Source organism: Pongo abelii, chromosome 12 (assembly GCF_028885655.2).
Source record: "Pongo abelii isolate AG06213 chromosome 12, NHGRI_mPonAbe1-v2.0_pri, whole genome shotgun sequence".
Lineage (NCBI taxonomy): Eukaryota > Metazoa > Chordata > Mammalia > Primates > Hominidae > Pongo > Pongo abelii.
This window is the reverse complement of record NC_071997.2, coordinates 94,078,365-94,096,370: the sequence shown is the minus strand read 5'-3', so window position 1 is coordinate 94,096,370 and position 18,006 is coordinate 94,078,365. Positions and strand designations below refer to the sequence as shown.

Genomic DNA, 18,006 nt, shown 5'->3' with positions numbered 1-18,006 from the left:
TAAAAGGAAAAAAAAAACAGATCCAGTGGGAGAAAGAATGTTTAATAAATGGTATTGAGACAAATAGCTATCTGTTTGGAATAAAAATAAAATTAGATCCTTAAATCTTGTACCATATAGAAAAATACATATTACTGATGGATCCAAGAGTAAAAAATAAAAATGTAAATATCCAAAATTCCACATACAGTTTTAGGGGGTACACAGATTCTCTGAAGCCCACCCATGGATCCCAGATTATTATCTATAAGAGGAACTGTTAATTATAACCTCTATTAAAATCTCAATGCCAAATACTAGCTGTATTTAAGATTTAAGTCACATGCAACAAATGAAAATGAACACATTAGCTCATTGTTATAACTTTATAAAATCTCCAAACTGGACTAGAAACAGAGGCATGTCAATACAAATGGACAGTGACTTAAAAAAAAATACACCAATTTAAATAAGTTTGAATGCATACTGTACACGCGTATCCATGTCTGTTAGCCTTTCAGAAATATAAAATCAGTTAAATCTGTAGTACTTAAAATTCAACATATGTAATGTTATTCTCAAACTTGATTAAAATAATAAATACAAGTTATGTTTAATATGAGTAACTGCAACATACTTAAACATCTAAACATATAATAGGAATTCTATATTAAAATGCAATACTTTCACCTGCATTAATCTCTTACACAATGAAAAAATACTTGCAGATAATTAGCATTAAGAATGCAAATATATTTTTACTGTGGAAGAAAAATTCTAGTAATAAGGTTAGAAATCATATATCTGTATAATCTACAATGAAGCTGTAGATAGTCTACATTATGATATTCTATCTTAAAATGAAAACAATTCAATATTTAAGTTTACAACAAATTTACTCAAGGCAAAATATGTTTATTACAGAACAGGATCTTAAAGTAAGCAAGGCAACATGAGATCAACCATTTTAGATTTTTTTTTAATGAAGTGTAGCTTTGAAATTGTAATAAAGGTGAACATAAATTCTAACATGCTCTTCTCTTCTTATAAATGGGATGATGTAGAAAAGCAAAGCTTCAATGTATAGGGATTGGAACCATCTGTAAAAAGTAAAAAACAGAGTTAATATTTCACTTCATCAAACTTTCAAGATCACCTTGAAGTACCAGAGTAAATTATTTCACCTTTTTATACTAAATATAAAAAATATGGTGAATATAATGCAGGAATATAAAGAAGTAAAATTGGCCAGACGTGGTGGCTCACCTGAAGTCAGGAGTTCAAGACCAGCCTGGCTAATGAGGTGAAACCCCGCCTCTACTAAAAATACAAAAATTAGCTGGGTGTGGTGGTGCACGCCTGTAGTCCCAGCTACTCAAGAGGCTGAGGCAGGAGAACTGCATGAACCTGGGAGGTGGAGGTTGCAGCGAGCCGAGATTGTGCACACCAGCCTGGACGACAGAGCGGGGTGACAGAGTGAGACTTCGTCTCAAAAAAAAAAAAAAAAAGTAAAATTTCTAAGTAAGGTAAGGGAAAGATTTTTATTCATATTTACTGGAAGGTAAGCTCATGAAGGCAGGGACTTTGTTCACTGCTACATTTCTATTGTTCTCAACACTGTCTGGCACTCAATTTTTTTTTAGTGAATTGATCATTAAAGAATAAATAGTTTCAGGATTAAGCAGCAAAGCTCACATTGCAAAAATATTGCCAGCAGTTAACTCTCTATAAAAGCCAATTCAAATACAGCTTGGGAAGTAGGACAAAGCTGGAATGTACATAAAGACATCTATGATCCCAAAAGGTTCCAGGAAATCTAGTATTAAATCTCTCTTCATCAATGGGGTAATATAAGTTTTGAAATTACTGGAAAAAAAAAAACCCAACTGGGTATACATCACAAAAATATTTCCATTTTGTAAATTTTTCTTTCCTTTAATTTTTCAGACCAGGCAGAAACAGCTCTTCCTCAACTGCATATATAATAAATCAAAGCAAAGAACCAGTTTTGCTATCTTAATGTATCACAATTTTAGTATTAAAAGCTGTAGTTCATTAAAGAAAAAAAATTCCTGTAAGGAAAAGCATATGCATCAACAAGTGTGTACAAGACACTGCAGAGGATAAAAACATACATAACTGTCCCTATCTCCAAATAGTTTATAATCTATATACTGTCTCTAAGGTATTTCATATAACTTTAAAGCTTTTTAAAACTTTCTCTCAAAAATTAAGCCTGACTACTTAATAATTTTTTTTTTTTTTTTTTAAACTAAAAGTAAAATGAGAAGAAAGCCGACATTGTGGCTTGTGCCTATAATCCCAGCAACTTGGGAGGCTGAGGCCAGAGGATTGCTTGAGGCCAGGAGTTCAAGACCACCAGCCTGGGCAACACAGCAGGATCCCTCCATGTAAAAAAATTTAAAAATAAACAAATATACATCAATAAGCTGGGTGTGGTGTTGCACTCCTATAGCCCCAGCTATTTGGGAGGCTGAGGTGGGAGGATCACTTGAGCTCAGGGAAGTCGAGGCTGCAGTGGGCCGTGATTGCACCACTGCATTCCAGGCTAGGAGATGAGCAAGACCCTGTCTCAAAAAAAAAAAAAAAAAAAGGTGTTTCTTACTTAACTTTTTATTAAGGAATTTTCAAACATACACAAAAATGTAGATAGGTTTAATGAATCCCCACATACCTATCACCCAGCTTCAATAATTGTCAATATTTGGCAGTCTTACTTCATCTACCTACCCTTCACACATAGTTTTGAAAGCTAGAATATTTTAAAGCAAATTTCAGATGTTATTCCACCCATAAATCATTTAGTGTATTTTTTTCTCTTTTTTAAACCATCATTTATCACCACACCCAATAATGTTTCCCTATTATTTAAATACCCTTTAGATCCAGGATCAAAGTAAATTACACAGCACAAACTTTCAAAAATTAAACTTGAGTTTTCTCACGCCTGTAATCCCAGCACTTCGGGAGGCCGAGGTGGGCAGATCATGAGGTCCAGGAGTTCGAGACCAGCCTGGCCAACGTGGTGAAACCTCGTCTCTACCAAAAATACAAAAATTAGCTGAGTGTGGTGGTGGGTGCCTATAATCCCAGCTACTTGGGAGGCTGACGCAGGAGAATCACTTGAACCCGGCAGGTGGAGGTTGCAGTGAACCAAGATCGTGCCACTACACTACAGTCTGCGGGACAGAGCGAGACTCGTCTCAAAAAAAACAAAAACAAACAAAAAAGGCCATTGTTACTATTATGGAGACAAACAAACAAGGTAACAATTTCACTTGACTTGACACAAATTAAAACAACCGAATACCATTTTTCATCTATCACACTGGTAAAAACTGAATATCTGACAACACTCAGTGTTACTAAGAGTGCTGAGCAATGAATATTTTCATATACCACGGTTGGTAATGTAAACTGGTACAACCTTTATAAAGTACAATCTAGCAACATTTCACCTAACTATAAACCTTCATGCCCTACACTACTGAAAAACTGTCCTACAAACACACATTAGAAAGTGCAACTATTGACCAGTTGTGGTTGCTCACGTCTGTAATCCTAGCACTTTGGGAGGCTGAGGCAGGAGGATCACTTCAGCTCAGGAGTTCAAGACCAGCCTGGGCAACACAGTGAGACCTTGTCTCTATTAAAAAAAAAAAAAAAAAATTAAAAATTAAAAAAAATTTAAAAATAAAAAAGTGCAACTATAAGGATGTTTCTTACAATAACAGAAAAAAAACAAACAGAAGCAACCAGAGTGTTCATCAGTGGGGGGATGGGTAAGACAAAACTGTGATATATCTTGACTATAAATAGCTATCCTGAAAATGCCTTAAAAAAGCAGCTTTGAATGTGGCAATATAGAAATAGCTCCAAGATATATTAAGTGAAAACGGCAAGACACAGGAAAGTATGTACAGAAGAATCATTTTGTTTTTTTATTTTATTTTTTTGAGACGGAGTCTTGCTCTGTCGCCCAGGCTGGAGGGCAATGGCGTGCTCTCGTCTCACTGCAACCTCACCTCCCGGGTTCAAGCAATTCTCCTGCCTCAGCCTCCCAAGTAGCTGAAATCACAAACGTGTGCCACCACGCCAGGTTAATTTTTTTTTTTTTTTTTTGTATTTTTAGTAGAGACAGGGTTTCGCCACGTTGGCCAAGCTGGTCTCGAACTCCTGACCTCAGAGGATCTGCCAGCCTCAGTCTCCCAAAGTGCTGGGATTACAGGCGTGAGCCACAGTGCCCAACCAAGTTTTAAAAATATATGTAATGATATATACACACTAGGGAAGAAAAAAGAACAAGACAAAAGGTTGAAGGTTGTAGAAAGCTTTAACTTTTCATTTTGTACCTTTATGTACTGTCTTAGTTTTCTAAACATATGCATGTATTGCCTTCCTCTAAAATGATCAGCAGGGATTGTGGAAGATACAGCTTGAAGGTGATTCCAACCTCCTGGTATTCCCACCCTGTATAGTCCCCTCCTACACTCACTGTACTATGTTTGGTCTCTGTGACCAAAAAAATTATAATGTTAAGTGACGGTATGCCACTTCCAATGTTAGATTATAAAAAACATTGTTGATTTATCTCTTGGATCACTCAGAGAGAAGTCAGCTACCATCAAAAGGCCAATGTGGCTTGACTGAGCCTACACACAACCATATGAGTGCGCCTGGGGGTGGATCTTCTGGCTTCAGTCAAGCCCTGAGATTACTGCAGACTTAGACAACAGTTTGACTGCAACTTCATGAGAGATCCTAAGCCCAAATCGCCCAGCTGAAATGCACCCAAAATACTAACTCTCAGTAAGATAATAAATGTTTGCTGTTTTAAGATGCTAAATTTTATGGCAATTTGTTATACAGCAATAGATAACTAATACAGGATTAATATGCCTTTCTTTTTTGTATTTATCTGTATTTTTTAAGAAGCCTATTAAGTGTTATTTTTATATTACCATGAATGTTTCTGTGAAGGTAACTGCCACTATATAATTACGACACAAATAAAGCATTTTACTTACTCGGCACTCTTATCTGATAGTGATTCAGTGCCGTAAGGGCTTCTACTGCATCAGTTTTGCACTCCCATTCTAATAGCCCAGAAAGTGTTTTGGCTGAAGCTAAAACAAAAAAACACAAACTCAGTTATTATTACTTGCTTATCACCAACTTAACCAGAAAACTTTAAAAGTGGGACTCTTCACTTACGTTTTGCATCAAACACTTTATATTTGATGAATGTAAGAACTTCATGGTCATTACACAACTGTCAAAGAAAGTAAAACTTCATTAAAAATATAGCCAAAATAATATCCCACTTTTTTACAGAAAGTAAACTTTATGGCAGAATTTAAGTTTTAATTCTCGAATGAATGGATTAAATCAAGTATGTTTTTACATTAATATCAAGCTGTATGAGAAAATCAATTAAAAACAGTAAAATTCTATAAACTATATTAAGTAACTTAGTGCTGTACAATAAAACCACAGATTTGTTAACTAAAATATATATTCTCAGAGTTAACCAGGATTTATCTAGTACTTAAGGTAGGGAGTAGAGTTCCACAAAATCATTTCTTACAGTTCCTACTTAGCATTTTCTAAGTTAGGGGAAACGATACGGATAGAGAAAATTTTGTTATGGGTGAGATTTAAAGACATCATATGTCTTTAAATAACTTTCTGAATGCAGGAGTAAGATGACCTCATTCTAATTCCAACTCTCAAAAGGATTGAGCCACAAATCAACAAAGACCAATGAGGAACGGAGGCCAGAAAAGTACAATGGTCAAAGAATCAACTATCCAGTACCAAGTAAATAAAATACTAATAATATCAAAAGCAAAAGAATGAGCAAGACGACTTCAAAATGAAGCTAAAACAGATTTTAAAATAGGAAATAGCAACATTCTATACACATTTGTATTTCAGTGCCTACCTTTGTGAAGGTCTCTTCTGTGACACACAATGGAACATTATAATAATGCAAAACACAGGAGGGTGGCTGGATTATATTCTTAGATGCTTGGCCAGCACTTGTAAAGCGATTATTTTTGCTCATTGCAAAATCTTTGTAGCTACTCGTACCATCCTCCAGCTCAAATATTTGACTTGGAACAACTGAATGTTGTTTAGACACGCTAAAGATTGGAAAGAAAAGACATACAAAAGTACTTTGTTAGATAAAAAGCAGCAAGTAGTCTCAGAATGCTAATATATTTTGCTTGCATAAATCTTAACCAAAAAAGGCATACACAGAGTTATTTAAATAGAGGATTTAGTTTGGGTTATAATCAATCACTCTTGTAGTTTAGACATCAATTAGAAAGAAAATCTATTAAATATATTCTCATATTAGAAAACTTTAACATAAAAACTTGCCCATTTTAACATGTTTTATCATCATAAAACTAAAAAGCAGGTATTGCTAAGCAAAATCTGAGTGATACGACCCTAACTCTTGTCTAAAATAACAATATTACAGCTGTTGTTTCAGATGTGCCCTCAGTTACATTAAAATATTCTCAAAGTTGACATTAATGTCTCTAATAAAAAGGACAAAGATTTTAAAATATTTTTAAAAATTTATCATTTAAGATAGATAATTACCAAACATTAAGTCTTTTCCCAAATAATTTGACATTATTAAGGTGTGTGACAGCTCTTTCTACAGCATACTCATCACCCATTTCTACCAGTGCTGTACCAGGAATGGTCTTCATAAATTTTACCTGTAAACACAAAATCCCAAAAAGGTGACCATTTAATTCCCTTTTACAGTAACAGAAATTTTAAAAGACAATACGACCTAAGTGGTTAAAGTAAAATACGGAAGATCACCTGGATTTTAACTATATTCTGCCATGTTATGAGATACCCTTAACTCTTATCAAAATTCAATAGTTAAAAAGGAACACTATACTACTATTGTATGGCCCACTGAAGAACAGCACAGGCTTACCCTAACTCTGTTATGTATTAATTGTGTGATTTAAGGGCAATATACTTAACTACTCTGAGCCATGGACTGTCGCTGAAAATACAGATAATACCATCTGGCAGGACTCGTTAATATTTATTCTTTCAACAAATATTTATTAAGTGTCTAATATGTTTTGATAAGCACTGTGGTAGGTACTGGGGATTTAATAGTGAATGTTAACAGACATTTTCTTCTTGAACCTTATATTCTAGTAGTTAAGTCAGAAATTTAAAAGTAAACAAATAGTAATTACCAACTATGTAGAATTCTGTTAATGCAGTAAACAAGATGCTATATAAGAAATAACACAAAACAGCCTTGAGACAGCATGGTCACAGGAAGGTTTGTGCAACATAGGGGAATACACGTTATTTCAGGACAGTTTGGGCAGAGGCCATACCTACCCTCTTGTACTATTTCCAGTTTTAGAATATAATGCTGTAAGGGTTAGAAGGCATAAAGTATGATATTCAGCATAGTGCTTAGCCCTTTGGAAGTCCCTAAGTGGCTATTAAGTACAATAGTTCCCCCTTATCTTTGAGGGATACATTCCAAGAACCCCAATGGATGCCTGAAACTGCAGACAATGCCTGGTGCAGTGGCTCACACTTGTAATCCCAGCACTTTGAGAGGCCAAGGTGGGATGCTTGTTTGAGCCTAGGAGCTTGAGACCAGCCTGGGCAACACAGTTGAGACCCCATCTCTACCAAAAAAAAAAAAAAGTACAAAAACCAGCTGGGCATGGTGGCATGCACCTGTAGTCCCAGCTACTCAGGAGGCTGAGGCAGGATTGCCTGGGCCCAAGAGCTAGAGGCTGAAGTAATCTATGACTGTGCCACTGTACTCCGGCCTCAGCGATAGAACAAGACCTTGTCTCAAAAGCAAACACACAAAAAAACTGCAGACAGTACTGAAAGATAATTAGATAGAGAGAAAGAGACAGACAGATAAAAGATTAAGCATAGTATATACTATATATAAGCACAGCATATATATACTATGCTTTTTCCTGTACATACATACCTATGATAAAGTTTAATTTATAAATTAGGCACAGTAATAGACTAACAAAATAATAAAATAGAAAAATTATAAATGATCTACTATAATAAAAATTACGTGAACATGCTCTCTCTCTCACAATATCTTATTTTACTGTAGTCACCTATTGTTGGAGCAATTAACAGTGAGTAACTGAAAGCAAAACTGTGGATAAGGGAGGACTCCTGTACCAATGACACAGATGACACCTTGAACATAGTATTTCCTTCTTATCTATTGACCTCTAAAGAATACTGAGAATGTATTTACACAACAAATGCAACATGGCTTCTATTTCCATCACTTCAACTACCCACTTTAATAGGATATACTACACCTGTACTTGAACAAAACTCAGTCGTAACAGGATTTTTCAGCTTTATTTGAAATCTCTTGTCTTCTCATGGACAAAATTCCTCTCCCTTGATTTAATCCAATGACTATCTACAAATCTAATAGTGACTAAATATACACATTAAATATGTGGTTCTTGTATTGGTAAATCTCCAAAAGAAAGTTAGAAAAAATTAACTATGGACCTTTAAAGGATTATGATAGTTTGAGTTCAACGTATCATAGCTTATCATTTAAGATGTTTTAAAAACTTGCGAGATGTAGAGTGAAAGGGACTAGAAGTAGTCAAATAACATAAAAAAATCTAAGTTTTATTAGAAAAAGTAATTTGAGTTTCTAAATCATATGAGACAATTAGTTCATAACACAAAAGACAAAGATCTACTAAAGATGTTGATTAAATTGCCTGATTCTGATTGTCTGCATATGTGAAAAGCACAAAAAGAAAATATTCTATAAAGAAAGTTAAAATATACATTAAAGCCCATTTAATTATCAAACATGCATTCCCTCCACTTAACAACTGGGTCTAAGATAAAGTGTCTGTGTGAAAATAATACTTCTCCCAATGTTACTAAACCTATCCCATGTATTCTTGCCCAGTTACACAAGCATAAGTATCCCATATGTTATCCCCCAGACCAAATGTGGAATTTTTTTTGTTTTGTTTTTTTACTGTGATCAAATGGTTGACAAAATTCTTGTTTCAGAATTCTGAAGAGTTGCTTCCTCAGATCAAGAAGACTTTAGAATTAATGAACTAAGAACTAAATGTAGCAACTTTTCAAGCCATGTTCCCCTCCCACACATAGTGACTCACATGCTGCAAGTACTTACTGTTGCAAAGAACACTAAAATCACTTAAAACAGGAAAAAAACACATTACTACAGTACTAAAACTCAAATTAGCAAGTGTTTTTATCAAACAACTGGTAACTTTAGACTACCCATTCATTTTCCTCAATTTTCCATGATTCTTTCAAAAACTATTTATCTCACATTTGTGAAGTATCAATAAATAAAACCTCGCAGATTTGGGGAAAACACAGTTATTTGATAATAAAGTTACAATTATTAAAGACCTTCAAAATAAGTAAATTGCTAGACAGAAAGTTTTGGACACATTCTATCAAAGTGGGTCAGTTTCAAATACTGATTGAGCTAAATGCACATGGTTCCTCTGAAGATAACAGAACCCTGGCATTTAGGAGGCAAGTGCATAAATTCTAGAACTCTTCTGAAATTCACAACTTCTGGCTAGGCTCTGAAGCTTGTTTTTATATATACCCTCCATGAAAGTAACTGCTCTTTCAACATGTTAAATGCTAGAATCTCTTTGAAATGAGATCACCAAAATATAGACTTCAGGCCTCTCATACCATAGTGGTTGATTACTACTGCTTTAGACTTCTTTTTATATTGGTTATTTAAAAAATATTTGTAGTATCAACAACCTATACTTATTACTTATCAACAAAAAACATTTTCCAGAGTTCCTATGTAATGGATTTTTAGCTTACGTGGGTCATTACTGAAAGAATTTGAATATTCCTGATACAAGGAGAAGACACATATTTGCAGCCTTTTCAGAACTACCACTGAATATCCTAGCAAAAGAAACTAATATAAAGAGAAACTTACCTTCTCAATATTTCCATATAAGCAGAACAGGTTGAAGACTCTTGAACAATTCATTTTTAGTTGATGTAATCCACTAACCATTACAACTGAACCAGAGGGATTTCCTCCATGCATGTAAGAGGAAGAAGCCTGCGGTAATGGATAAGCAACAAGTTCAGGTGTATCTCGAGAGCCCATTCTGTAACGACTTGGTAAAGGCAATAATGGACCATGGGATCCTATAAAAATGATCAAAATAAATAAGTTAATTAACATATACATATAGTTCAGTAGATATACTGCACCACACAAAAAAATAAACTTAATATTAGCTAGTTTGATGTACAAAGAAAACTCAAATGTATGAATATTTCAGTATAACCTGAGGAAAATTAATAAAATCTGTATTCATTTGCACCAGACACAATATATATTGACCTATACCTGCATACACCAGGATATAAGTTTATATTTTTAAAAAATTATAGTTTAATAAAAAAGGCTATGGGGGGGTTAAGAAAATGAATGTAAAATCTGGGGCTACTGTATATAAATTATACCTCAAATTTAAAAAATAAACCTCCTGCCAATGTCTTTTGGAGGAGTAATAATATTACATGTACAGTGAAATCTGGGAAGCTATCTCTATACAGATATAAGAAAAAGAAACTTCAGTTCCACTGAAAAGTTATTTCCTTGAATATATTTTACTATGTACTTTCAGGTTGGTATCTTATTCCCCTAATTCTAATTTAGGAAACTAAAACCCTAGATTTAGTTAATAACTCAACTACACACAGGTGTCTTATTACTCTACAACTTCCATTTTTTTGAAACAATATCAAGAACCCAGAAGGAAATAATGCCTGAGTATCTAAAACTATTTCAGCAGAAACACACACACAAATCTATGTCTCTTACACTGAGAATCCTCATTAAGAATCAACTTGCTAACTTTAGAGTAGCTTTAAACAACTTTATCTGTTTTTCCCATCCACAACAGATGTAACAAAAAATAAAGCTAGAGTGTAGAATGAAAAGAAATGAGGGTGGAGAAACTGACACTCAAAGTAGGCATACGGCACATTTTACAGCAATAAGAAGAAAGGCAGAGGAACTCAAAAGCAGCAACTAAGATGGAGACATGCAGCTTAGAAACAGAAACCCTACACATCTTAGATGCTCCTAATAATAACAGAAGCATCATCTAGGGTACATGCAAAGGTCCCTCTGATGTGCAAAACCAATCCAAAAGCCCAAGCCCTTTCTCTATTTCTCAAAAAGTAAAGAGTATGTAATGCCACTGAGTTGCACTTGTATACAGGACTAAGGGACAACTGTCATCTATCTACTAAGTGAGTTACTAAGAACTACTAAATTTTGGTATTCATAACATACTATTAGAGCTTATGGTGGACTCCAATTTTCAGTATTCTAATAGCTGCCATTCATAACAACACAGTAACACTACCACCAAGCACACACAAACACGGTGTGAATTTCTGCAATTTTAGGGAGGAATACTTTATCAATGTATCATCAGTGTCTCTCCTTAAATTGGTCATGGATTTCAACTACTCCTTTTATTGGCAATTGGTAGTTTAACAAAACAATCCATATGAGCGACTGTTTAGTAATTAGTTTTTAGACTGGTTAGTATTATTTTAGCCTCTAATTTAGGGTCTCATACACACACCAAGATTCAAATACCAATTATTCTTATTCCTATTGCAAAAGTACATATACATAATATACTGCCTCCCCGCCACCTACCATTTGCTTGTACAGTAATGACACTTCACTATCATCACACTAAATTTTCTTTTTCATGGAAGTAGAAAGACACATGGTAGACAGGCAGTGGAAACTTTTACTGTATGTATAGTGGCTAAAGTCCAAAACCTCTGAGATCTACTTCCCTAAGTAACAACCAAAATCAGTCCAAAAGAATAACTGATGTTTATAATTATGACTTTGAGCCATCATTATTAAATTATCTATACTACTTAAAGTATTTCCTATATTATTTAAGATAAGAAAAATCAGAAGTCTTTTAAAAGTTTTCTATACTAAATTGATAATAGAAAGTCTGGGTGTTTAAAAAACTAATGCTTCAAATATTTAAAAAACTGACGTGGAAAAATGCTACATAAATGGTATATTAACATTTTGAAGGCATTTTTCATCTATCAAGCTTTAAAATCTTTGGTCTACAAACCATATCCAAAGATGCCACAAATTAATATACAAACTCTTCTTGAGCTTATAGCAAATAAATCTATATATCAATTTCTGCCATGGTTCAACGATGAAAGCTTCTACCAGTTCATATCATTAAGTCTGGGCTTCCCAAATTAAAAGATGTAAAGAATTGTGATGATTCACATAGATTTCATACTGCTATAATAAACCAATGAATAAACTTAATCTGATGGAATCTATGGGTCCTGAACCATAATTAACTCTTTCTATTCCCTTTCTTATAGTCATCACATAGGAAAAGGAACAGGCATCTATAAGGTGATCCCAAAATGCAAGTAAACCTGTTTTGCTGAAGTGCTGATCTGAAGGGATACATTTGTGATTTGCAATATTTGTAAAAAGGCTCAATATCACTAGCACACATCCCCCATCTTTGCTTTTTCCCCTATTACTCATCTTACTTCTCTGCCTCTTTATTCACTCTCTTTCCTCCTATACCCCAATTCTGCTTACTTCCCTAGGAAAGTGAACAAATTAACCTCAGATTAAATATCTTAATGGACACAGCTCAGAATGGATACCCCCCTAAAAATCCCACTGCAACTATCAAAGAATTTCACAATAGGCTTTTTAAAAATAAAAAATTTTGGCAGGGTATACAACACATTTTGTTTATACTATTTTTCGGTAAAATATTTTATAAAGGAAGGCAGACTTATACTAAGAAAAAAATCTGTTTCCACACTACTACAGTAGAGTTCCTTGTCCTTCATTTATTCTTTCACAGATTTTTCTAATCCGCTTTGGCAAAATATTTAACCAGTTTTTAGCCTTCAGCTGACTGCCATGACTCTACAACTATACTACAAACTTGCAATGGCAAAGTTTTTGTAACCCTCCATTATCAAAGTGCAAAAGACACCCAATGTTTTTTTACTGCAGGATCAGAACTACCCATACAACCATGTTTAATGTTTACTCTGTTACAGGAATAACTAAGAAAAATAATCAAGGTACACATTCACTAAACCAACTGTAGTAAGATTTTCATTCTATACCACACTTACTGTTTTAACAAAACAGAGATGGTTTCAATCTTTTCTGCCATATAGACTATGGAACCTTGAAGACACACAAACACACACACACACGCACACACTACTAGAGTTCAAAAGAAAAACACTAGAAAATAAGCTAAAACTCACAGGTAAGAATGGTCATTAAAGTAAATATGTAGGCAATTTGAACTATTTAGGACAATAGGCAATACCAGGTGCTTTTCAGTGACCAATCCCAAGACTACAATATAGCAATTTCTATTTTGCCAGTTTTAATAGTATTGTGCTTCAACTTTAAAGCACAGAATAGGTAGAGTCAATAACTACCACTAAAAACTAAAGAATATTTTCAAACAATTTACAGCTAGTTAAAAGATTCTACTTATAAAAACAACAGTTTGATGCCTAACATTACCTAATTTTTTCCTGGGGCAGATTATTATTCTAGGTTCCATAATCTTATCAACATAGCAAACAGTAAAAGCTGAGAAGTTTTAAAAGGGGAATAAATATGAACAAATTTAACTGAAACCAAAATACCAGCTACAGAACTATAAGGTGAGTCTAACCAGAAGCATGTTTCCTTTTTGACAAATACCCTATTCTTTCTGCCTTTATTACTCAAAATTCCTCTTTGTTCCTAATTGCTGGAATGAAAGCAAATACACTTACTGAACAATAATTCTTCTTTCTGGTCCTCTTACAAGCCAGAACCCATTAAAAATCAAAACCAAACCAAAATATAATGGCAAAAAAGTATTCAATCCCCAACTAGTAGATCTCACTTATCTCGAGGATTTTTTTTTTAATCAATATCCTAAGAAAACAAATTTTGGACAACTCCTGGGAGTACATTACAAGGGACTGATCCCATATAAACCGAGGCAGATGCGCAGGAAAAACAGAGAGACAAGAAATGTGCCATACTTCATCAGAAATGCAGCAAGTCAAACAGTTCATCTATACTACCTTCTTTCTGCCTTGACAACTTACCATAGCCATCATGTCTAAACGAAGAAGGGTGTTCTCCCAAAATGGCTTGTCTCTGGCGACCCTTTCCTCTATCTGACACAAAAGTAGAAACATGGTTTTAACAATTTTGACCCAAGTACTTAACAGAGTTCTCAGATGGGAAACACCCATTCAAAACATCCAATACAACAATTCATAAAAGAAATACGATTCCTGGTTAACTTTAAACATCCATTCATATCCAATTTAAACACAACACCAAGAGTGTAAAAAATTAATTCCATCTAACAAATTCCACTTAACTTGAATATATCTTTTTGGCAAATGCCAAATACAATCACACTTTCAAATTTAAGGAAGAATGGATACTTTTCAGAAAGTGAATGTACACAATGCTAGAAGTTTGACACTGTACAGAAGTTTTTACCAATACATGTCTTTAAAACAAGCTTTAAGTGCAGTACTTTTGAAAGACAGTACCTGAATCATACTATTAGCTTCAACAGCAACACATTTTCAAAGTGGGCTTCTTTCAAGAAGTTTCAGCATAAGCCAACAACAACCTGTATTACATGGTTTCACAATCAGTAAACACAGAGTATTTTATAAGTATATGCACATATTTACAAACACCTGACTTGAGAGCTGAAAATGTTCACATCACTGACTCATATTATATCATGAATAGGTCATTGTCTATTGACCATAACACCAGGTAGGACTATGAGCAACCCCAAACTTTAAAGATGCCAAGATAAAGCTAACCAAGGGGGCTACATTATTGGATGAGAATACTACAATACTCTAAAGGATAATTTTTATTCTAGCTACATTTTCAGAAAAGGCATGCCAATTTTCCCAAATCTAATTAAAGACATCAACAAAAAAATTACTTATAAGTTTCTAAAATAGCACCTCCTATGTTAGTAAATTTTAAAAATCATTATACAATACTTTTACAAAGTTTGCTGATGAAATTACAGTGCCCAATAAGATTTTTAAAAATATGTATCTTAAGACTCTGGTCATTCTAATCCTTGAAAATTCAGAGAGGCTTTACCTATATCCTTAGTCACCTAAACAAATGAGGTTTATGGGAGATGAGAAATACTTTAATTTTCACTTCAGTCTAGAGAAGTAGAGTTTTAATCACCTATTCCAAGTTATTGTGGCATTGAAAGGGACTGAGGCCATCTAGTTTAACGTTTATTCAACGTAAAAATTCTCTTTACATCATCTCTGTCAGTTGGGACCATTTAGCTTCTGCTTACCCAAAACCAATAATAAGATTTCCAGATAGCCCTAAATTGTGAGAAAATTAATTTTTATATTGTATAGAAATTGATCCTCTACCCATATTCTACCCCATTTAGGGCCTTACAGACTTAGTCGTTGTCCAAAACCTCTTCTAAATGCCCAAGAAGTTATAATGACTGTCCCCCCGACCCCATTTCCCCAAAGTCATTTCTTCTTCTTCAATCCTAACATTCACAGTTCCTTCTACTACATGGCTTCTAACGTCTCTCATCATGCAAGTCTCACTCCTTTTGAGCCAATCTAGCCTACTAATCCATTCTGTTAATGTTCCTCTGCTTAAGCATACGCCATCAAACACTAAATACAATTCCTTCTCTGACCTAGGAATCTTAAAACCACAACAACCATAATGTCTTCATGACTCAGTTTTATTGATACAGTTAACAGTGTGCTATAAAGGAAAGACAACTGGGCTGGGAATCAGATGATTCCAACTTAAACCACTAATTTGCTGTATAGTCACAGAAACAATTTTCATTCATAAATGAAGGAGTTAGAGTAGATTATCTTCCAAGGTATCGTTCAGCCAAACATTCTCATTAATAATTCACTTCATTTGAAGTACTCACTGCATAACAGATCACATAAAACAGAAGTGAGCAGAAAGTTGAACACTAAATGTATCAGTCTCTTAACAGTGGTAAGCTTTCCTAGAGTCAAATGATCTGATAGAAGCTGTGAACCTTCTCCCCAAAAAGATGCACCTATCTACAGGTTCTAAGATTTCTGGATGGGTTCCCTGGCGTCCTCGTTAGGGATTCTTTACACTAAAATGTAATTCAAGCTGAAAAGGGCTTTGAAAAAAGTGAAGGTATGTTTTTAAAAAAGGTTTTATTTTTTTTGGTAAAAAAAAAAATGTTATAAAGGTCTTTACTTGGGGATAGCAACCTAACAGTTTCAATAGCTATCAACTTGAGTGCAAGCTAAGAGCTCTACAGAAACAAAAACATAAACTGTATGGTCTTGCAAGACAAATATCTGTAAGGAATTAGAAAACAAAAAATTTTCCTTCAAAGCATAAACTAAAACCGTTTTATGTGCTTTAATTATATTTCACTATTCACATATATACCTTATATATTTCTAAACTTATCTGACTAAAATTATATGAAGAACTAACCTCAGCTGGCTTTGTGTAAACTTCAGACCTTTTAAAAGAATAGATGTAAACACTATTAAAATAAGCTCATCTACACCTGTTTAAAGAGACCCTGAGAAAAATGCAACCAAAACTATTTCAAATGAGATTTTTTTTAAAAAACAAAACCCAGTGGTCAATAACTGTAAATTGACAGAAGTGAGACATTTCTCATCAACCACTTGTCCTGTTGTTTCAGTGCTAAGGATGTGCTTTCTAATACCGACATCAACTGCACCAACCCAAGGCCAAGCAGATTTCCATAAGTAGTGAAAAACATGGGGTCTAGCCAAAGCTGCATTACAAAACAAACCTATTTGCAATTTCATGCATAAGGCAAGATGATTTCCTGGGAATTGAGAGTTAAAGGAGCCAATCATCTAAAAGTCCTAAATATGCAAACATGCAAAAGATCAATCATCAAATTGTCTTTTTCTTTTTGGTAGAGTACATGCACTATAGAGTACCCACTCCCCAAGATATTTTGTATGCCATAAAATTTTTTTCTAGTTACTGACTTTTACAGACATACTCATCTTGAGCTTTTCCAACCTGTAGTTCAAACACTGATATTGTAGTTAAGATGTAGCCAATACTGCAGCCCCCTTGTTTTTACAAGATCCACATTTTAATTTGTATATTCCAGAATTGCCACACAGTTAGTTGAACAATTTTATCAGTCAAATTTATGCTCATGAAATCTAGCACTTATAGGTGAAGATGCATCTCAAATGAAATGCTCTTATTTTCAGATTTATCAAGTTTAAATATATTCTATCTTGAACAGACATGGTACTTTCACCTACATTTGAAATGTCAAAATTTCTAGTTACACAAATTGACAGTGATAATCTTAAATTGTTACAAAAAGTGACAACTTATAAACAGCCACTTTACAAAAATCAAACCACACAGAACGTCTTTCACATATAATGCACCTTTTCATTATGTTAGAATTTCTGTTCAGTGACCACAATTGAGAAAAAAACAAAAAATTTTAAAAGTAAACAATGCAGCAAGTGTGCACCTTTCTAATCCTTTTATTTTTACTATCTGTGTGGATTGGTTGAGCATTATCAATTCCCAAGACCTGTTAATAAACTGGTCCTGGTTATTTGCCAATTAACAATTTGAATCTAAGCTGCAAACAGTCACAGTAATGGGCAGTAAGATTTACAACATTGCAGATGAAGTCTAGTTTCCGTTAGTGGAAAGTCTTAAATTCTACAACTGAAACCTTAAGGGAAATCAGACCAATATATACATACAACTTGAATAAATGGGCACAGTCTATCATGGTGTTCATCCCATGCAAA

At 34.1% G+C, this 18,006-nt stretch overlaps 1 protein-coding gene across 2 annotated transcripts in view; it reads right to left on the bottom strand.

Moving 5' to 3' along the window:
• Positions 1–351: 351 nt before the first annotated feature.
• HNRNPLL (heterogeneous nuclear ribonucleoprotein L like) overlaps positions 352–18,006 on the bottom strand; it is a 42,756-nt gene continuing 25,101 nt past the window's right edge. For both annotated transcript variants that reach the window (XM_024242611.3, XM_009237380.3), the window contains 7 exons: positions 14,257–14,328; positions 10,025–10,242; positions 6,616–6,737; positions 5,945–6,146; positions 5,215–5,272; positions 5,028–5,126; positions 352–1,079 (listed from right to left, as the gene is read on the bottom strand). In XM_024242611.3, the coding sequence (XP_024098379.1) occupies positions 1,024–1,079; positions 5,028–5,126; positions 5,215–5,272; positions 5,945–6,146; positions 6,616–6,737; positions 10,025–10,242; positions 14,257–14,328 (827 nt within the window). In that variant the 3' untranslated portion in view covers positions 352–1,023. The remainder of the gene's footprint in view (positions 1,080–5,027; positions 5,127–5,214; positions 5,273–5,944; positions 6,147–6,615; positions 6,738–10,024; positions 10,243–14,256; positions 14,329–18,006) is intronic.